Source organism: Agelaius tricolor, unplaced genomic scaffold, assembly GCF_023055355.1.
Source record: "Agelaius tricolor isolate 1412-34295 unplaced genomic scaffold, bAgeTri1.0.p SCAF_8, whole genome shotgun sequence".
NCBI classification, from domain to species: domain Eukaryota; kingdom Metazoa; phylum Chordata; class Aves; order Passeriformes; family Icteridae; genus Agelaius; species Agelaius tricolor.
Genome location: NW_027269268.1, coordinates 17,258,036 through 17,280,601, shown reverse-complemented (window position 1 = coordinate 17,280,601; position 22,566 = coordinate 17,258,036). Strand labels below are relative to the sequence as shown.

General features: G+C 38.9%; 1 protein-coding gene across 1 annotated transcript in view; it reads right to left on the bottom strand.

The window, feature by feature from the left end:
- COL25A1 (collagen type XXV alpha 1 chain) overlaps nucleotides 1-22,566 on the bottom strand; it is a 298,121-nt gene that overhangs the window by 6,126 nt on the left and 269,429 nt on the right. The window contains exons 29-36 of the mRNA XM_071431776.1: nucleotides 21,272-21,322; nucleotides 20,886-20,912; nucleotides 15,961-16,014; nucleotides 11,033-11,086; nucleotides 9,864-9,890; nucleotides 9,046-9,099; nucleotides 2,805-2,882; nucleotides 435-473 (exon numbers count right to left, since the gene is read on the bottom strand). Coding sequence (XP_071287877.1) covers nucleotides 435-473; nucleotides 2,805-2,882; nucleotides 9,046-9,099; nucleotides 9,864-9,890; nucleotides 11,033-11,086; nucleotides 15,961-16,014; nucleotides 20,886-20,912; nucleotides 21,272-21,322 — 384 coding nt within the window. The remainder of the gene's footprint in view (nucleotides 1-434; nucleotides 474-2,804; nucleotides 2,883-9,045; nucleotides 9,100-9,863; nucleotides 9,891-11,032; nucleotides 11,087-15,960; nucleotides 16,015-20,885; nucleotides 20,913-21,271; nucleotides 21,323-22,566) is intronic.

Here is a 22,566-nt window from a genome sequence, read left to right as displayed (position 1 = left end):
GGCAAAGAAAAGGTCAGGATACACTGTCTTTCTCAGTATCCCAGAAAGCCAATATAATAATAGATCAACAGATAGATTTGATAAAAATGCCACATCCATGAGCTTTTATAATGAATAGGAAGCACTGATCATCTGCAGAAACCAAAGGATGTGTGAGTCTTCATGTGAAAAAAGAAAAGTCTTGGACTTTTCATGAAAGGAATGCCAACTATTTCTACAGTACTGCCTTGATGAATTATCCTACATGAATTACAACATATCACATCAACTGCTGTCATGGAGAGGTCTGATCTTGCATTCCTGATCATTGTATTGATATGTCTGTCTAGGAGGCTCTGAAGTATATCTTGATACTGTTCAGTATGATTGTGACAGGCATTTCTGCGTTCTAAGGACATACAGGTCCTGAAAAGAAAAATCTCTGTCCATCCTACCTTTTGCCAACAGCCAGGCATTGGTAATCCATCAGGACCCTGTTTCAAGGGGAGTAAAAGGATGAAAAAAAAAAAAAAAGAGTATAAGTAAGTTTGACAGGATAGATATTTCATCAACATCTGTTAGAACAGCTGAAGCAGCTTTGACTTTCTATCTAAGAAGTAGCTCCTAGTTAACTTATTTCCTCTCTTATTCCCAAAGTGAAGGAAAAGCCAAAGGCAGGAAAGTTTACACTGTAAATACATACATGCACTTCTCTGCCATAAAGATTTGTGTTTTTTTCTAGATCATTAGAACTTCATCAGTTTCTTATTGCTACTAGAGCACAGGTTACATGTTATTTTAAATATAATCTGTTTTATTCACAATAATCTGTATCTGAATGTACAAGATCAGTGAGAAAAAAAAATACTATGACTTTTATCTGGAGAGTATTATGTTTTATGGGCCCCTCATTCAAAGGTCACCCTGTGATAAGACAGCAGGACTCAAATGGGAGTAGGATCTTTTCTTTTCACTTTTATTATCAGTTTTTGAATGAAGCAGCCAAATCCTGAGGCCTGCACATACCTTGAGTGCCACAGTGGAAGAAAACATCAGCAGTGGGAGCAGGGCAGCACAGCACCACTGATTATTTCAGTGCTTAGACAATATGGCCATCTAATTTCTTCTCATGTTAGTAAGAGTCACTCCTTTTCTTGTATAATTTCTACCTTCATGTTTCTCCATGCATCCAGTAAGATCAGGGCCAGCTTTTGACCAGAGTCATACTGGTTTTCATGGATCTAATTCTGATTTACATGGCTGCCCAGGGTTTATTCAGGGAGTTATATGCTCAGAATTAGGAGAACATACAATGTCACTAGACTATGCATAAGCAGAAAAAAATCAGGCCTTTAGATTTATTAGAATTTAGAATACCAATACTTAATGTTAATCTACATGTGAAGATAATGGTTAATATGAATTTTTGAATATACTTGCATGTGGTCTGGTGTGAATTACTTGCTGCCTAAACAAGAGACAGTGCTGCATGCTAAACAGCTTATTCTAGCAATTATCCACAAACAGATTATTTTTGATCCATCAACGATTGTTAGTGAATCTTCAGATATAGATGATAATACAGAGACAGAGAAACATTTTTAAATTCCAAAAGCATGCTTGATTATCCCCAACAAAATATGAGATATGGTTACCATTAATTGGAAGCAAACAACATGGACTATGGAATAATCTTAATGGACTATGTATTTACAATTAAAAAGCAATTGACTTCAAATAGAAGTGCTATAGTCAAAATAAAACCTACTTAAATTTAACATTCATCTCAGAGAACCGTGCTTAACCACCAAACGATATCAGAACATGCAGATCGAATTTTACTATGAACAATTAAAAAGAAAATCCTCCTTGTATCTTTAAGAAATGTGTATGTACTATTCATTTGGAGTTTTCTTTCTTAAATGGAAAAGAGTTCCAACTTACTTTACTACTAAATAAAAATCATTGTTGCCAGATTGGTACAAGGGAGAGGGTCAAGAAGTAGCATTTTAGTATAGGTGGGAACTTGAATTCATGCTAGCATAGGGTGGGGAGTGTTGTGTGTATTCCAGGAGGGTAAGTTCCAAGGGTAAGACCATTAAATTGAGGACGTTAAATAACAAAGACAATGAGGGTTTGGGCTGCAGACCGTTATATTCTTACAAACATCAGGTAAGCTTTTTATTTCCAGACGTGTTTGAATACTCTGATGAACAGGCCAGACACCACAAACATCACTTGTGGATGGGTCTGGAAGCCAAGCTCCAGCTTGGCTTACTGGAAACCTTGATTTTTAGAAATGGTATTTACATCCCTCTGTTTGTGACTCTCATTTTGGCTAAATTGTGAAAACATGCCCCTAAGATGGCAAGGATTTGGGAGGAAGGCCAGGGTGCAGAGTAGCTATGGGACAGACCAGGGTGTGGAACTGAGCCAGTGCAGACAGAAGTCATCAGACTTGATTAGAGGTGAACATTGTGCTAGATTTCTACAATTTTGGGTTCAGGGTGAGTGAGGCAATGGGTATTGTGCGAGGAAAGTAACAAACCAATGATTCTCAGCGAAAATGTAGGAAGGGCACAAACTTATAAATTACCAGGTGATGTGGGAGCAAATTGCTGAGAGTTAGGCTTAAGGTGGCAACAAAAACTTGTGTTCTCTCACTGCAGTTATGATCACTTGAAGCAGCTGGTTTGTTCATGCACATGCATGTGTTACATGAAAAATGTAAAGTCATCTCAGAAAAACATTACTTTACATTGAGAATGGCTGACTACAAACAAAGGAACTGCATGCAGGGTTGGTAGGAAAGAGAAATACTGTACCAATTGGCAAGGGGCATCCAGCCCATCCAGGCCAGGCTGGCCTGGCTCCCCTTTTTCCCCCTTAATTCCACGGAATCCCTGTTTGTAAAGATTAACTTGCAATGTTACTGTCAAAGAAATGCCTTCAGTATTGACTTAAATGGAGTGAACAAAAAACAACAGGGAGGCAAGAGGAACAAGCTGACTGCTTATGATTTAAACCTGTGGAGTATTGATTCTGGCACATTCCAAATTTGGCCCTTTCCAATGTATTTTGCAGAAAAAATGAAAAAAAAAAACCCCAAAAGACCCCACTATCAACACCCCACAAACATAGCCCAAAGTTCTTAAGTCTGGTGCTTTAACCCCAATTAAGAGGTTTACAAACAAAATCTGCTCCAGAATTTGCACTTGAGATGAAGCTGTGTTAACAAAGGGCAACAGGCTACACAGTAGCTGGTGCTTGTTCCTCTCCCCTCATCTCTTATTCCATCAGTTTACAGCAGGATGACTGATCTTCCAATACACAAACAAGACGTACCAATGGGCAAGGTGCATCTAATCCAGGAGCACCCTGTTCTCCTTTCTCCCCTTTAGGCCCTTTTTTGCCTTTCTTTCCCTTTTCCCCCTGTGGATACAATGGTTTGGATAAAACAAGTTTCATTCTTTTGAAAAAAAAAAAAAATAAGGAAAGATTGGGTTTAAAGTTTGGGTTTTTCTTTTTAAGCCAATGGAGAGCTGAAAGGACACTTACCACTGTGTTCAGGTTTGGATGGTGCATTATGTGGAAAAATAAATTATATGATCACAAGCAAGAACTGCAATCAGTCTCTATTAGTTTGTGGTGGTATTAAGAATGTTTTGAAACCTAGAACAGGGCTTGATATCATTGATTTCTTGGGACAGAGGCAAATCTGCAAATCCCCCCAATCTGCAGTCCAAAATAAGAGGTCTCCTGTTTTGATAAGTGATAGCACCGAAGGGTACATGCTCACTAAGCTGAACTTGTCAGCTTCCCAGAGGATTTGCCACTAGTCAGAAGTAAGTTTGGGAGAGCAGAATCCATCAGCAGAATGTTTTGATAAAAGACCTGTGGCACAGATGCTTCACAAGGATGACTGACTCAATTCCATCAGCTTCCAGGGTGTCACATCAGGGGTGAACCTGGCCAGGAGCATCCTTTACTAACTGACCCTCTGCACTCTGGTAAGAGTTTGGAACAAATCCTGTTCTCTGTGGTGTCCATAGAAACCCATGGACATAACTGAGGGTGCACTGCTGTCACTCCAAATACAACACAACCATTTCAAACCCTGTTACAGGAATCAAAACACTCAAACTGCTTGATGGAGAGGTGCTATGACACTTCCAACAATTTCATATTGCCTTGGTATCATAAAGTAATCAGAAGGGGTAATTAGATTATTTATTTAAGCATTTCAACATTCAAACATTCTGTCTGCTGAAGGCAATGATTCATCTATTTGTTTTACAAAAATTCAATCCTTTCACACAGAGTTTTCTTTTTAAATGTGAAACTTCCAATACTTTCATTCTCAGGGCAATTAGTTGATTCCCCTCAACAAACCTACCTGCAAAGATGACCTCACCTTCAAGCAGTGTAAGAGGTTTAGAGAGTTCATTTTATAATTGATTTCACACCAGTTGATCACAATGGTAAATGAGTTTCAGGTTGCTCTCAATTTCACAAAAATCAAAAAGGCATCACTTAAAAAAATAACAAATTGGACTAGGATTGTAAAAAATGGGATAGGAAGGATGAGTAAATCAGGATATCACAAAGAAGTGGGAAAATAGTCATAGGAAAATTAGTATAACATTGGAGAACCAGCAAGTGAGGTTGTGGCTATTGGGAGGATTTAATTTGTGAGGAAAAGGGTAAAAAAGACAGAGGAATTGTAAGGAATGAGGGTAGAAGGAGAAAGAAGGAATGCCCCTTTGGAAAGACAGACGGATTTTGGTGAAGCATATTAAATAGACATTTAACTTGTTCCACACCAGTACAGAAAGGCTTAATCCATTAACAAGAGAGAAACATAATTTTATACTTAAAAAAACTTTATATAAATAATATTTTAAAAAGGATGGAAAGCACATTCATCATTTCATATAACAGCATACTTGACACATTCAAATAAAAAGAAATGTTCCATTGACAGAACATACTGCATTCATGTCACAATAGAAGCAAAGTTACTTGTCTATCTTTTCTGTGTGCCAAAAAGTCACAGGATAATATTTGGAAAAACAGCAACTGAAACATTGCCAGTCCCTACCAAATGATAAGACTGTGTGTAAAAAAATCCTCACAAGACAAGAACAATAAATTGGCTACATTTCCATATTAAACCTACCAAGATGACAATGTAGCAGAGAAACCCAACAGCTTAGGGTCAAATTTTGTGCTATTTGTGCTCAATGTAGGACCAATATATTTGCAATGAGTGTATGCAAGCACAAAGCATGGACATACTCCAAAAAGGATTCTGAGAATGAACAGTACAGTTTGGTTTCTGACTATGCTTTTTTTTTTTTTTTTTTTGATTTTTTGTTTTTTTAACTTTTTGTTTTACAAGCCAGCAGGTAACTATTTTCAACTTCCAGTTTTGCAGGCAGATCTATGATCTTTCTCAAACCAATGCAACAGTTACCTGTATAGAAAAATTCTGAATTTCCTGGGTACTTTACTACTTTTTCCATCAACTCTGAGTACCTTCTTTTTAATCTTTGATCTTTACTCCTTATCCTGAACTACAGAAACTCACAGGAGTTATGGGGATTCTACATGTGATGAGGATAAAAAAAAATTCCTTTCTGTCCTTCCTCAGTGCCTAGAGAAATAAAAAATTGTGGCACTTCTGCAACACCATTATGGTTGGAACAATCTGCAATCCTCATATGCACAGATTTTCATCAATGTAGAGTGCAGGGGAAAAGGATAATGCCTTTTCATCCTCTGTTCAGACACACCATACTCCTCTGCCAAATACATAACACAGTCACAACTGTGCATCTGGGACCGCGGGCCACTTTCCTCCCTTCCCCACAACACAATCTCTAACTTTGGTTAAAGCTTATTCGTTTCTGAAAGAATTTTTTTTTTCCTATTCATACAACTTGAAAATACAAACCTTTTTTGGGATGAGTGCTCCTGGACTATAATTTTATATGAGTAATTACAGCTAGAACACTTGAAAAATATTTTTACAGCCATGTTAAGAAGACATAATGCAGACACTGACTTGCTTTCACAGTAGCAGAACTACTGATGGGCTAAAATACAGATCAGCAAACTTAAGAAGTAAAGATTTATTCCCTGCATGTCTATGAAAAAAGTGTCATTGGTTCTCTTTAGAATGTTCATAACGATATGTATTTTTGCAGTGCAATTTAAGTTTCTTAACTGGAAACTCACTAATCTCAATTTGTGTCATGTCAGACCAATAGCCAATATTGTAGAAAAAATATTTCTTTAAATATTAATAAATATTTAAAAACCAAGAACTCATAAACTAGATTGTCAAATTGTTTATTTGTTATTACAAAAATGGCTTATCTGTTGAAATGGGTGCTGTTACACCAATTTGGCCATAGATAATTAGTAATTTACATAAGGAAAACCTTATGTAGAACACAGAAGACTTGTTATAATGAGAACTTGGATTTATTGAGCTACTTTGCATCTTTTGAGAGTCAGCTTTCTACTTGATGCAGCTCAAGTAATTTTGATGAAATGTTTGCTTACATGATGTAAATATTCCCTAATTTCTGGGAAAAATTAGTTCAAGCTGTGCAATGGAAGTGTCTTCCACAGAGGTCTCAGCTATATCTTCCCTGACTTTTCACTGGGAAAGGCCTTCCTTTGCCTCCTAGGTTTCCTTAAAAATTCTGGGAATTTTTAAGGTAGGTATTCCATCTCCATTTCTGCCCTACATACTTCCTTTCAATCCTCTTTCTAAAAGTCCACACAACAGCACATTTTTTAAACATGTAACAGACTTGCTAACTACTTTATCCCATGCATTCTCCTCAGGAGACAGGGTTTGCCTTTTCACGAATTTTTAAGGGGATGGAGAACCAGAGTTCTTAGGAGATATGTCTTGCAGTCCAAGAGAGCAAGTCTCCACAGGCAGGCTAAATCACAACTGAACTCCAAAAAGGGTTTGGACACCATTCCCACATAAAATTCCCTCACTCCCTTGCAGCTGGAAGTCCCACGTTTGACTTATCTAGTCAGTCCCTGGGAATCAAGTCTAATATCCAAAAGTAGCACACTGGACTCTGGAACATTAAAACATTCTTACATCCTGAGTACTGAACCTCATCTGTTTCATTTTCACATTGTATTTGTATAAGCAAACAATTTACCAGCTTTCCATCTTTTCTTCCAGAAATCTTCTGGAGCTCTGGTGGCTATCTGCTCTAGCTGTACATGGAAACACAGACTCAAAGTTTGGCTGAAAGGGAGTTCTGGAGGTTGCCTAAGATCCCCATTGTGATCAGGATGATTCCTGACCCTAGGTCAGCTCAGACCAGCCCAGGGTCTGCAGAGCTCCTTGGGCAGGGGTCCAGGCCCCTCTCTGGACTCCCTGTCCCAGTGCTGTGCTGTCCTCCTTGTGAACAATGGCTCAGAACCTCTCAGGAGCACCTTGTGGTCCTGTCTTTCCCCATTTGCAATTACCCAGAAGAGTTTTGCTCTATCATTTTTTATCTCCCCTTTTGAGTAGTTTGGCGATCCCATTTGTCAGACTAAGCCAGTCTCCCTCCTCCAGCCTCTGCCACTGGTTGTGTTTGCCCCAGACCCCTGCCAGCTTGGTAACCTTCTCACTCTCCAATTTTTTCTTGAACTGTGAGGCTCAAAAGACTATCTGCAGTATTCAAGCAACCTCACTGGAACTGATTAGAGAGGCATAATTACTTATTTTTATCTTCTGGACACAACTCTTTGAATGTATCCCAGGGTGAGAACACACTGTTAAGTTCACTCAATTTGGCACCAGCTGTAACTCCCACTTAGCACAAAGAGCATTTTGACCATCACCTCTCTGAGCTGGCTGTTATCAGTTGCACCTTTAGACTGACAGCTGCTCTCCAGGAGAAAAGCTGTTCACTGGTGGCAGACAGACCTGTACTCTGGCAGCAAGCAAGGGCTCACCATTCATTGTGATTACTCTGCCAGGTCAAACACTGCCTTTATAACATTCATGGAGCACCTGCTTAAACAACTGCTGTTCTGCAAAATCAGTACCTTATCAGTGATCTCTGAGCTCAAAAGAAAGAGCCACATAGCAAGGGACAAAGGGAAGGATGAATTTCATCATACCCTTTTCAATGCATTCTTGGGAAGTGTTTTGTCTAACCAGATTAAGAAATGGAGATGAACTCTAACACTCATGGTGACTTTTTAGCCCTGCTTCTTGTTCAGGACACCATAATGAGAAATTAATCCAGCCTAACCCTGCATATGTCAGCTTGACAAGAACATTGGTCTGAGCTAGAAAAATCATCTGTTGCATGTATGGACTTTTACATTAAGTGGCTTGGTGTGAGTTCTAATTCAGCAATTTTAGCAGCTGGGCTTTGTGCTGGATAGAAATGGAAGAGATTCACTCATGAAGTTTCTCTACACATACATTAAATCCTGCATTGCTTTTTACTGAACAGATTTCCAAGTCACTGTATCTGGACACGGAAAATGAAGTCAGCTGTTTCTGTTAACTTCACTGTCTAGTGGGTTTACCAGAATGGTAGAATATATGATTCAATTTAAATCCACAAGTATCACAAAGTCCTTAACTGCAAATAAAACATTATCAAAAATAAAAATTCAGACAGTTCTTGTCTTAGACACTTGGTGTGTAACAGGTAGCATGTACAGGCATGCTACACCAGGATCAACCATTAGTGTGCAAATACTGCCAGGGAACAGAGCTGAGCTCTTCAGTATAAAATCACTACCACAACAACTAGTGTCTGCATTAAATATTTCAGGACTTTCAACAAGTGCAGGATGGATTGGAGAAAACAAGCCTAAAAAAAAAGGCTGTGCTTTGGGACACGTTGGTATTTCTAGTCCTATACACACTTTTTGTGGCTTTTCATGATTTTGCTCTAGTGTGTATCTGTGACTTTTGGCACACAGTAAAAACAAAGGTAAGTTATAATGGGACAATTTATAGTGCAAAGACAGCAGAAGTGGTTAGCTGAGGAATCAAGCAACAGTTATCAACACTATGGTCACCTTTTCTCCCTTTTCTCCTATATCACCCTTTTCTCCTCGAGGACCAGGGAAACCCTATAAAAACAAAGTGGACAAAGATAGGTTGACTTTTATTAACATGCAGATTAGGTTCTCAAATACTCCTGGAAAACCTAAAAAGATGATTTCACTACATGCTCTGTACATATATTATGTGTGGACACATGCACAGACACAAGAGCATGTGAAACAAGTAAGCCACAGAGGTTGGTAAAGACATTTTGGCAGCTACAGAAAGAAATCCTACCACTCAAACTAGCAATCATCCATGCTACATCCAAACTAGCAATCATCCATGCTACACAGCTTATGTGCATTCTTAAAAAGACTCCTCCAACTTAGGGATTTCAGTGTAGGACTACAGAAGAGGACTTTCACTAAGTCTTTTTAGCATGCAAAGGAAAGAGCCTATGTTTTGAAACATATCCCTTACAGGCTATGAAATTATTCTCTTTAATTAGAATAAATTTAGTTAACCAAGTGCTAAGTGAGCCCTGTTCTTCTACAAATGAGTCATCTGAATATTTTCTGAGTAAGCATTTTTTCAGCCTACTGACATCGAAAGGACCAAGTGCTGGTATTGCTGAGCACCACTATCTGGGGGTGTCTGTCGATAAGGGCTGTACATTGCACAATCTTTGTCCTCTTTAGCGCAGAGAAAGAGCAAACACAGCACTCAGCACACCCTCTGCAGGTCCTGCATGCACGCTAAAGGGCAGCAAAGGTGTTGTGCTCCGCAAGGGATTCTTGGCAGACTCTTACCAACCCCTGAGGGTGCCCTGGTCACACACATTACTTACATCGAGGCCAGGCTCGCCATCTTTGCCCTGCCAAAGAACCACAGGAACTGCATTAGCTTCCCTCAGACAAGGACACTGCTGCCATGCTTAACATTTCCAGGAACTGATAACTTGGCTGCAAAATTTTGCTTGACTGTAGAATTTCGTTTGCAGGCAGATTCCAAGAGCAAGCAAAAAATACAAAACCAGCTAAAAACCTATAAAATTTTATTTTTAGTTCACAGGAATGGGAAACAGAAATAGGATTTAAAAAAAAAAAATTAACTCACAAAGGTGACCCTCACATAAAAATGCGTAGCAAGCTAATTTAACACTCCATGGAGCCTGAAAACTGTCCCCAGCCACTGACTCCTGATCCAATTAAATGGATCCAATTAAACCACAGGTCTGTATTCCAGCTTAAATTAATTAATCAAACGAATTAGACTGGAGAGGGTATGGAAACACTAAAAGTCTCCTGGAAAGGCTGGTTGTGCCTGGCCAAGCACATTTACATGACTTTCCTTGCGTCAAAGTACAGAACAGACTTGTGTATATGTACACACCTGATCCAGTCATTAGCAGTGTAAACAGGGAAAGTCAACTGATTTTATTGGGGATATCGTTGTCAGGCCAAAGGAAGTTCTCCCTCATATTTTAGAAATGGATAACATAATTAAAATGATTGATTTAAAACAAATAATTTCACCTATGAGTGAGCAACAATGAAATTCTCACGTAACTTCTGAGTAGATGGCACAGAAATGAAAACAAAAGAGGTCTCTGAAGCAACAAAAAAAACAAAAACATAATGGCGAAGAAACCTTGCAGAATGGAAATCCAAGCAGCAAACTGACATGAAGAAATTCTCAGCTTTCCACAGTTCCTGGACTCCTGGCACTCTCACATTGTCCCCAGGCAGCTGATGGCCAAAGGCTGCTGAACCAGGAGCACCTGCATTCTGCATCTCCTCTCTCCTGCTGGTTCATGTCAGGTCTGGTTTTTTATGTGCATGGGTAGAAACCCAAGAGTGTGACACAGAACACTGACCTTGCACTGTCAGGGTTTATTATCAATCTCTGCCTTTTCCAACTAATTCTACTGCTAGGTGAAAATCAGCCATAAAGCACACAAAGTTTAATCAGGGAGGGATGAAAAAGTGCAGTGTGTACAAACTCTGTGCAACTTACAGGCAAGCCATATGGTCCTCTGGGTCCAGGGTCACCTACAGCTCCCTTCTCACCCTAAGAAAAGATTACAGAACAAGCAAACAAAAACATTGGCTATCTTAGAAATTATCTCTGCCAAGTGCTTTAGGTTAAAGTTTATGCATTCCTAAGTATTTTGAGTGAAAAATATCCAAGCTCATTTATTTTCATTAAATGTTTAAGGGAGAAAGAGAAGGCATTACCATTCTTTCTAGGAAGAATGACTTTTTAGGCATATGATATCACATTCATTTCTAAATACATTAGTAGCTGAAAATATGTTTCAACTGAACACGCACCAGTGTCAAGTTTAAGCTTCTGACAGCTTAATGTTGCTCCCAGTAAAAATCCAAAGTTGTAATGAAAACTGAGGATATACAGCATCAAGCTGTATATACACACAGCAGCTGAGATGCAACAGAGTGACAGGCAAAAATAAAGTGTCAGTCAAAGCTTGATTTAAGTAGGCAATGCTATTAACAGTGACATTGTGAAGATTATCCTATGCACTGTGCTGTGTTGCTAAATCCTCTACTGGATTCTAGATAAGTTATGTAAATACCCTGGTTTATTAAAATCAAAACAACTGTAATAATATGCAAGACAAACAAGTACAGAGAATTCTCCAGAAGTCTGATCTCATTCTGCACTAAAATCCATGGAAAAATTACCAGTTTCCAGAGGGGTGCTGCCAAAGTCATTTTGCAAGCTTAATACAGGGTAAACTTTTGCAAACGGAATGGAATTTCAAGGCGATGAATTTCAGGCTGACAGTAATAATCACCTTTGCTCTCTAATTTTTATCAAGATTGATATGAAGTTAAGCTTCCCAAACCAGCCAGGACTAGCCTGTATAACTGCAAGCACAGGTCCCTGTGAGCTTGGTAGGGAGTCAGGGCTGGGAAGAAGGTGTGGAAAGCAGTCTTATTTCAGACTGTTCTTTCTTCTGAATGAAATCCAACAGAAAAGCATTTCTCTCTGGAGAGAACTGAACGGCTCGAAATGTTGATGTTGAAATGGAAGAAGAAAATCCTGACCACCTGTAGTTTTCAAAGCTCCTACTCTGGATTTGTCATGCAGGGTGACTTGGATCCCTTTGTCAGCCCCTTTGGTGAGCACACCCTAACACAGGGCTTCCTGCAAGGCTCTTGGTGTGCACAGGGACTGTGGCTCATCCTGGCATTTGCTGCACTTATGCTCGTGAGAGAATTCTCTGTACAGCACCCTCTGGGTTATTTACTACTTACTATTACCTCATTAATGACTCTGTCATTAAAAGCACAAGACAGAGATGTAGATGTGTACCTAATTAATAGTGGTGATTACTGGCACAGCCAAGCACTTGGCACAGCTCTGAAAATGGGCTGCTATGTCTAAATTTCATTGACTGAATTATACAAAAAGGCAGGCACCAGCACCAACGGGACCTTAACCTGTGGTTGAATAATCCCAGCAATAAGGAGTTTGTCAGAGTAACTGACATTTGATCTGTTTTAAATACTTTATATTTTTACTTAGGTGGGCACTTGCTTTAGTCTAGAGGTAATGAGATGTGCAATGTTAGGTCTTTTTTTTCTGGATTCTGCTACTCCCCTGCTAATTTCTGAGCAGCTTTTGGGCTGGATGCCCTGGCAGGACAATAGGAGGTATTGGGAACTAACACCTGATTTTAAAAACAATAAATCCCTTGCAGCTTTAAGGCTTTCTGCTAAGAAGAAACTAATGTGCTGACCTATGTAGGTAAGAGCTACAGAAATCTTTGATCAGAACTTGAAATATGTCAAGACCAGTTAAGCATCTTTTTTTTTTTTTTTAATCTTCAACAGCAAGATGACTGTACAAAGTCTTCTCAAGATAGGCTTATAACATTGCTAAACATATGGCAGACATAAAAATACTGAATGTATCAGTCTAGGAAATAATCACATCTGTTATGTAAGAATATATTTGGAGAACTGCATCTCAGAATTTTTTGTGTCCAATACAAAGCACATGCTGAAACATGTTTGGAATATCAGATGAGGTCCTGAATGTTCATGGATTATATGAGATTAATGGACTGTCATGAGTATACTGCCCTCAACCATCACAATTTCCTTCAGGGCAGCAGATATTAGCAACCTTCAAGATTTTGTTTTAAATTTATTTGTGAGACAATCCATCAGTGTCCAAAGAATAGAAACCATAATGTATGTTTTTGCCTCCTATTTCACTTCAGTCTCCTGAATCATGGACAAATATGAGTTACAATTTGAATGAATAAAGCTGAATAATCTGTGTCTCCATTAGGATAGACAGGGAGATTTCATAACATTGTTATGGTGAGAAATATTTTAACCAAATTAAAGAGAAATAACTGTGTGTAATGATGACAGTGCTGCACAGGCTACACATCTAAAAGCTAAAATCAAGTTCAAAACCAGGCCTTTGTCACCAATGAAAAAAAAAAAAGAAAATGTTTATTTCCAGCTCTCAGATTCCTTTAGCTGGTCAAGAAGCTGGATATACATCATGCCTGTCATCACCCTTCAGGCTTACATGTCCCCTTTCATCAGTATTAGCTGAAGATGTCTGTTTTCCAGTGTTCTCTACTTTCACTCAAGACAGTATATAAGTGAAAATAATAGGTACAGAGTCAGATTCAGAGGCCTATTATGACCTACTCCTCCATTTAATAAAGATGGTCTCAGTAAAATCTCTCTAAGCACTTGGTAAAATGTAATTCCAATAGCTGAAAATTAGTAAGAATTAATAGACACTGTCTTCATAAATTGTATTTTCACATTATTTATTATTATTAATAATAATTATTATTAGTAGTATAATTATTATTAATAGTGTTATTAGAATATTAATAATATTATTATAATTATTAATAGAATTATTATTAATTCTACTAAAAACGCATAAAACCACATTATAGTGTCATGATTTTCTGATTCTACCTTGTCACCATCTAAACAGACTTTGTATAAAAATGATCTGACATTTTCTGTTTTAATAGTTAATTGAAAATCAACAACCCACCCTAATTTGCACAACAGTTTGCTCTACCTCAGAGTAGTAACTGAGCATCACCTCGAATGCAGCCTGTGCAACAATGAATTCATGATTATTCTGTTAAACAGCCCCAATGCCCTCTCAGATTTATACTGGCCCAAGATTTTTCTTATCAATACAGACAAAATAGGGCCCTATCCAGTGACAGTGAACACTGGCCCTATGCACTGTTTTTAATTAAAAAGTAAAGTCTGAAGTCTGCAGACTAAAACATTTCCCTGCTGCTTTCACATAAACAAGTTCAACAGTTGCGAATGCAAGTTGTAAAACAGCATTAAAAATACATGATTTGTTATTTAAATAATGAGACATATATCAACACTGTGCACCTGTTACATAACTGTGCTACAAACAACTCCTCCCAAATGGTATTGAATAATTAAATTAACAATTACAGCAACAATCCTCCTGGTTGCCTGCTTGGGAAAAACCCTTCCATCTGTCTTGTGAACTTCCTCCCATTCATTTAGCTCCACAGAAAATGGTGGGTGTGTAGGAATTTTCTGCACACCTTGGTCTCTCTATTTTTGTGAAGTTCTCCTTCTGTGCTCATGCAATTACTGATTTACATCACAGCAATTCCTATCCCCTTTTCAGCTACTGCCTCTCAACAGGTACAGTGGGGCTTATTCCAGATCCAGCTGTATGACTTCTTATGACCTTGAATACCCTCACAAGAAAAAAACATTAGTAGCTGTCTTCCACAGACAAAAATAATATTTTATATTATATTTAATTGTCAAAGACATTTCAACTTGTAGTACATTGTATACTTCTACATGTGTATCTCATCTAAATTTTTTACTTAAGTTTAGAGGATGTTCAACTATCTTTGCACAGAGTTGAGAGAAGATATATATTGTCCTAATTGAAGGAAAAAAATTAATTGAATCAGTAATCCCCTAGAAAAACAAAAAATACTCAAGTTCTTCACTTAACTAGCCTTAAGAGGTAACTGCAGCCCACTGTACAGTTTAATTTGGACTGTGCTGCATGTTTTGTATCTATCCCTCAATACACTGCTCTGTAAAAATGAATCTTACCTTTCTCAGATGAAGCTAACTGGACCATGGCCACATGGCTGTGTCCCTTTTACAGCTAGTCTGAAGTTGATTTAGCACAGTGTTTTGTTAAATCTGTTTGTTTTGTTGTTTTGTTTGAGGAAGTCAAAGAGACAAAGTTGTGGACTGGTAACTCCTCAGAGGTTTTAGGATATCATCTTCTGGTTTGTTGTAAAAATTGATGGTTGTATTGTTAAGGGTGACAGGATTATAGTTAAAGATTAGAGTTCCTATCCTATTTCCAATGGAGAAAATTTACTGTGAATATTTCAAAATTCAAAATTAAATAGCAGGGCTCCTATCTTCTAAGCTTAAAAAAAAAAAAAAAAGAAAAGCTTAAATTTTACAGAGGCTGGAGATATTTTTCCCGGATAAAAACATTTAAGTGAATAGAGGAGAGAAATACTCCCTTTTTTTTTGTCATTGCATTCTTATATAATCAGATCACACTATCTCCTTTTGTACCAGCTTGTTCTCAATTTGCACAACATAATGAAGCCAATGAAAATCATGTTCTGTTTGTGACACTGTGAACTAGAAAGTCCAGCCAATTCCTTACTGATTAGTCATTTCAAAATACAAACTCCCCTGAAGTTAATGAGTTACAATGTCAATCTCAAACAGATAAATGTGTGTGTGAGTAGAGCACATATCCAGTTCTGGGCTGCTCCTCTACAGGTGAGATACTGTTCTGTTCTGTAACATCTAGGCACACACTGTATCCCCATGTGACATTTTTCCACTGAGGCAGTCACTTTGCAGGGAGGAGCACATGGAACATATACTTACTCTCTCTCCTTTGGGACCTGCAGGGCCATGGGGACCAACTGGGCCATCTATGCCCTACAAAAAGGAACAAAGAGGGTAAGAGAGAGGTCTTGTTCTTACAACTCTTTAGTTTTAATAGCTGGCTTGTACACAAGAACTAACATGGAATCAGTCTTCACTGGTTGAAAATTTGGATTTAATTGTGATGCAACCTATTTGGCTTTCAAAACTCCACCTATAACCTCTCCTGTTCCAAGGCAGAGCGTTCTACTGGCGTTACTACATCCATGGAAGCAATCAGAATTACAAAGATCTTAAACTGATTGGAAGAAGATGGAAGGGTCAAAAAAAAGATTTTAATTATTGTTTTATTTTTAAAATCGATTTTTCTTTAAATTGAAATGTCCACCTGTAAGATGGACTTAGCTATTGCAGGGATCAGTGAGAATCTTACTTCCAAGATATAACTCTTTCACTGCATAGATTTCTTTATCATTCAAGAAAGAAAAAGATTTAACATCTCTGGTGTGTAACACAGCAACGTGTGTAGATGAACCCCAGCACATCTGCATCTTCTTCACTGATTCCATATTAGCACTGAACAGCTCTGTTCTCCTGCAAGCTAAATCTCTAACCTTACTCAGGAAGCCCAGCAACCCAACCAAGGCAGTTGTCCAACCAAAAATCAAAGCTAACCTGCCTTTTTAAGGTTCAGAGCTCCTTCTACAGAGAATTACATTTTCTTTCCCACACACATTGCCCTAAGAACCTGCTTGAAGCCCCCTCCTCAGCAGCATGGAAAATGCCTGCAGCATTGAGCCTTCCTTCCTGTGTGCAGAGAGGAGCTTGGCTGGCAGAGCCCTGGGAAGCACAGGGACTGGGTCACAAAGGGGGACACAAAGACAAGGGACTCACCCGGGCTCCTGGCTTCCCGTCTAAGCCAGATGCTCCCTGTGTGGTGAGGTGGAAGCATGGATGATGGGCACGACACGAATGACAAGAAGGTGAGATTAGTAAGTGGTGCTGATGAATAAACACAATTCAAACGTACAGTACACGCTGTGACAGGGTTCTGGAGTGGGTACCACATTACTACAGCATGTTAGTTAAAAATTCACATGAAACACCAAGAGCCTGACTCTGCTCTCACTTCAGTGTAACATCACCGACCCACCCCTGCCCTCACATGAAGTATATTAGAGCAGAATATTGTCAGGCTGTAGGAGCGCTACAAACACCAGATGTTAGGGTGTTTTTGAGCCTGAACACACAAATATTTACTTTGTCATTTACCCGCATGCTTTCTGATTTGTAAATAGCGACAATACTGAATAGTATACACAAAGGAAGAAAAATGTGTGTTAACTGCGATAGGAAATATTTAAGTGCAAGAATACTGCATTATGCAGCCAACAAAATCTGGATCCTGACCACAATGGGCTCATTCATTTCCAAGGGCCCGAGAGACAATCCCATTTCCTGTTTTCCCGCTACGCTCCCAGGCACGGGCTGCGGTGAGCGATGTGAGCCTGAGCATCCCTGGGGCCGGGGGGACCCCTCGTGGGCTCCGTGCGAATAACAACAGAGCGGAGGCCGGGGACACGGGGCACAGCGCCACGCGGGACACCGGGAAGCGTCCGGGGAACACCTCCCTCCTAAAACAGCCAACCAAACCGACCCTCAAACAAACCCCAAATCTCCAGCCAATGCAATAAAACGAGACGGTTTTCGGAACGTCAAGCTCTAGGACTTGGCTCCTGAAAATGACATTTAGAAGTAGCAAGCAGGAGCAAGACAAGATCTGTGTAAATTTGAAAAACGTAGTAGCAATTTTTGTTCTGAAGTCTCTTCTTTACAGCCATCTCCAGAACATATGCTCAGGCCTCCAAAGCTCACTCTCTGCAGAGATGTAACTGTCAATGTGAAAATGAGTTTTATTTTTCTCAAAATAAATTAAATCAAAATTCTCAGTGATGCTGACCTTGTCCATAGGTCCTGCACATAATTCTTGAAAATATTAATCAGAGAGTTTTGTGCTCCTTTGGGTCAGCTAAGTCTTTTTTTCCCATTTTACTGTTAACAATGTCATCTCTGGGAGCAATCCTCATACAATAACAACAGCAAACAGGAAAAATTAACTCTTTTTCTGAGAAAAAAAATAAAGCTGCCTTTTCAGCATGCTTTCAAACACATAAAGTATTTTCTACTTTATCAACCTAAATTTTAAGAACTCTGATGTCTCCATATTTTTAAGGTTCTTCACTTGTAAGACAAAATTCATGCCAAACACTCAGAATGGCAAATTTCTAAAGAACAAGGCAAAAATAAGAATCCAGGGGAAAAAAAAAAAACCCTAAAAAAATGCAACTAAATTCCCTAAATCAGTTTTTAGTTTTCCTCAATTAGACTCTCAATTTGAACTGCAGAAGTGCAATAGGAGGAAGAATAACTGAGAAGATGGGGGAAAGGGAAGACTCCTTTTTTAATGGAAACACCATAGAACACTTGAATAACAACAGCATGACTAATGCAATGGGGGTGATGACATCCTTGTGACACTGAACACTCTCAACTGACACACAACAACAACAACAGCAACAAAAAAAAAAACCTGACAGCACTGGGTTTTACAGGACATTACTTGGGATGATAGCACAGATTTGGGACAAAACAAAACAAGACTGATGCTCTGCTCCAACATGGTATATTCTGTGTATGCTATTGAGTAAATCAGAGTTGTTCATGAGGAGTAGAAAGAGATGTTTGTGATTTGCACTGAAATTGAATAGTTGGGGGTTTTTTACTTACTGGAAGACCAAGGGGCCCTCTGTCACCCTTTTGACCTGGTTCACCCTTCAATCCTTTAAGACCATTTAACCCTGGTTCACCCTAAACGTAAAAGTATAAATGCCAAATTTTTGGTGCTATAATGGGTGTTTAAGCTGGGATAGAAGAAGCCAGTCTCAGAAGTAGCTGCAAATTCCAGTTTGAAACAAATTCAACCTTCTCAGCTTACTAGCAATTTACATACTGATTTAATAGTGGGCAAAAGTACCTGGGAGGTGTCTGCTCGAGATTTAAATTCTGTGTAAAAAAAACTACAGGAAACTTATGGGTAACAGACTTTTTTAATATTTTCCTAATAATTATCACTACAGTTAGATGGTTTGAATTAAGCATGAGTTTCAGGGGGTTTTGGAAATTCTTCAAATCCCATAAACCACCCTATGCAGATAATTCAAACTGAAAGAAAATGTTCATAAAAGTGAGCCTCAAAACTCTAAGTTTCTACAGTGAGATCCCCTGAAAAGTACATTTGGAAGGAAGCAATACTTTTCCTTACAGTAAACTGGAATTTGCAGCAAAATCTTACATAAGGATATTTTAAACCTTTAAGCATACATAATAAACAGTAACAAGTTAAAAGAAACAGTACAGGTTACACAATGCCAAGCCATTTGGGAGGTCCACAGTTTCTGTGTTCATACAGAGAAATTTTAACAATGTAAGAAATGGCACTTGTTGTGATTATTAAATTATGCAAAGGCTATTACAATAAACATCACTGAAATGACAATACTGGGCTGAGAGTTGCCAATAAATCATTCTCTCATAATGAAAAACTACATCAGCATGAGGGCTGCTCAGTCAAAGAGAGTATTGACCACACCTGCCTCTTTTGGGAAACAGAAATACATGGGTATTTCATCCAGACTGCTCCCCATGGCCTCATTGCTAGATTTCCCTTTGATGTATTATGTTACCTTATATTATATTCATATTTGAAAAAAAAAATCTCAGTAGAACCCAGTCTGCTCCTTTAAGTAACTCCAGACATCATCTGCCTGCTTTGCACCCTAAGTAGCCATTTCTTCATTCTTATTCTATTTGACTCGATGTGACTTTCAGACCAGTAGCACTGGAAAGGCTGAAGTTTTGGAAACAGACCTGAGAAATCCCGCAAAAGCCTGAGTCTCAAGCCAAAAGCCTGAGGTAAAGCAGGGCTGGTGCTAAAATGGAACATACTTGATTTCAAAAAATGATTTATGACTTAGGTTTCTTGAGCCAAGGTAACACAGTCTCATAAGGGGTCAAACCCGTGATTTTCTGTCTTGCAGCTTTAAAAACCCAAAATAAATCCCCAAACTGAAAAAAAACACCCTTTCCTCCTCTTCCTTACTTTTTGAGAAAGGTGTGATTAGAGACCCATAGTCATTTAAATGATCATGTCTGACAAGCCCACTGGTCTTAATGAATACAGTGTCATGCTGAATTTTAGCTTACTGGTGACTACTGATTTAAAGCACAAATTAAAATATTCCAGCTCTGCCAAAATGCACTTCTGATCTCCTGAGCTGTTCTGATGGGCTAGGAGAGTCCCTAAAGAATATCTATGCTATGGAAGATGTTCAAATTGTATTGCAGACCTGTCTGATCATGAATCCAGTTTGGAAAACACAAAAATGCACACATCAGTTTGTGATGAACCAGCATAGCATGTGAAGGAACTGGTTAGCAAAATCCCTGTCACCTAACAAAGGCCATGGAGACTGGAAGAAGCAGGAGATACAGGAGAGCATAAATGAAGTCAAGTTTATCTGACTTCATTTCCCAAGCCTGTAACATGCTTCTGTATTCCAAAGTAATTCCAAGGGCAATGGTAGCTTGCCCATAAACAGGAAGGCAAATAATTTAGTGCCACATTCCTCATATTCATACAAAAAATGGACTCAGCTGATGCTGAGGAGAAATACTACTCAGAAACAATCCCAGACAATTTAAAAAGCTTTTAAGCTGCTAATATGAAAATCTGCTTTAAGGTTTAAGAATATCAGAAATGTTTATTAAATGAGGTATGACAAAACACAGCTCCATGCATTCAAGAGCAAAACATGACACTTTGCAGGCATAAAGAGCTCATCTATTCAAGACAGCTATTAACTTACCTTCGGGCCAGGCAGTCCATGAGGTCCCTGAAAATAAAAGTAACATCTTTCATTACGAAAATACACTACAATTTTTTGGACTTTTTGCTTTGTAGGGATACAAATTACCCCTGTATTTCTTTACTCTCAAAAGAAATGCAGCTGTCAATAAAGCAACAGTAAACACCTGATTCTGAGGAGGAACCAGACCACTAGCATGTTAACAGTAACAGAAATGTGCAATTTGTTTCTCCACCTCCAAAGAATTTCAGGACATGCACCAAAGATTTACAAATTAGATCCTCTCTTCAACGGCTACATATTCTGATAACACTTTTAGTAAGCAGGCAATAAAGTGGCAAGAGGGCACAGACCATTTCTAGCCCCTCTGTTCCTCCCAAGCTTACCATGGGGCCTGGAGGACCATGTGGCCCTGGTGGTCCAGGTGGTCCTATCATCTACAGATAAAAAACAATGGTATTAAATCATGCATTTCACAGAACTCCCACAGAAATACCAGAAGTCAGGCTGACCCTTGTTGGCAAGCACTTCCAAAAACAGCTATGCAGCAGTGAACATTGACAGCGCATCTAGACAGGGCTTCAGGAATGGGAATTATTTTGATTTGAAAGACAGGGTACCCAAAGTGCAGATCTGCCTGTGCCATATGGCAGTGTGCCTGCCTCCAGATTCTTATTCCTAGGGTCTATGATACACTTGAAGACACTATGGGGGAAAAGTAATAAATCCCTGTAAAACAAACAATACTGAGACGGGATACTTGAACTTTTAATATTTTATGGTATGTGCTCTGTAGTTCTCTCTTGTACTACTTATTCTACAGAGCTAGAAGGTGATGATGTGTTATTTTATTCCCCCTCAACACTGACGACTGGAAAAGATACTAAATTCAAGCTGGGCTTTGGAGTAATTTCAAAATTGCCCTTTGTCTCTCCTTTTATTTCTTTTAGCTCACTTCTACCAAAAATTCTCTGAGGTCATTGAAATAGGTAATCAGGTTGCTCAGCATTTAGTGCATGCATATTCTGCACTGTTTTTCCATGTTCCTAACAAATCCATGGAAAGAATTTCATGATGATACATCCAGTTTAATATCCCCTCTCTTCCTGGACCTACTCCCAATGGGTTGCTGCCCTAACCTGCAGAGTGGCAGCAGGATGCTAATTCAGGTCTCCAGACTCATGCACTGCTGCAGCAGCTGTCGGTGGCAGCAAGAGCAGCAACAAGGAGCACTTTGAAATGTAAGACAGACTCCACCACCTGTGAAATCTCCTGAAAACTGTAAGTCTTCCTTCAAGTGAAAGCAAGCAGAACAGGATGAATGAATTAGTGAATTAATTTCTAACAAACTAATCTTCTCATAGTAAGAAAGTCACAGATGTGGGGTGCCTCCTGTGTCCTGTAATGGCACAGGGCAGCCTCTTTGACTTTTCAGAGCTATGGCTTCTGTCACCATAACCTCTGCTCTGAGGTCTCTCTTCTTACTGTGCTCTGATAATGAAAGTCACCCACACCAGAAAGGCATTATGTAGCAGTTTGTTTGGGCTTTTGCATTTGTTTGTTTGTTTTTAATGCCTTTACAATGCTTTGAAAAAAGAATCAGGAGAATGTCTGGTCTCATACAACTAGCTCACTACCCTGGGTCACACACCTGAAGTCAGTCTAGTCTGGTTCTCACTGG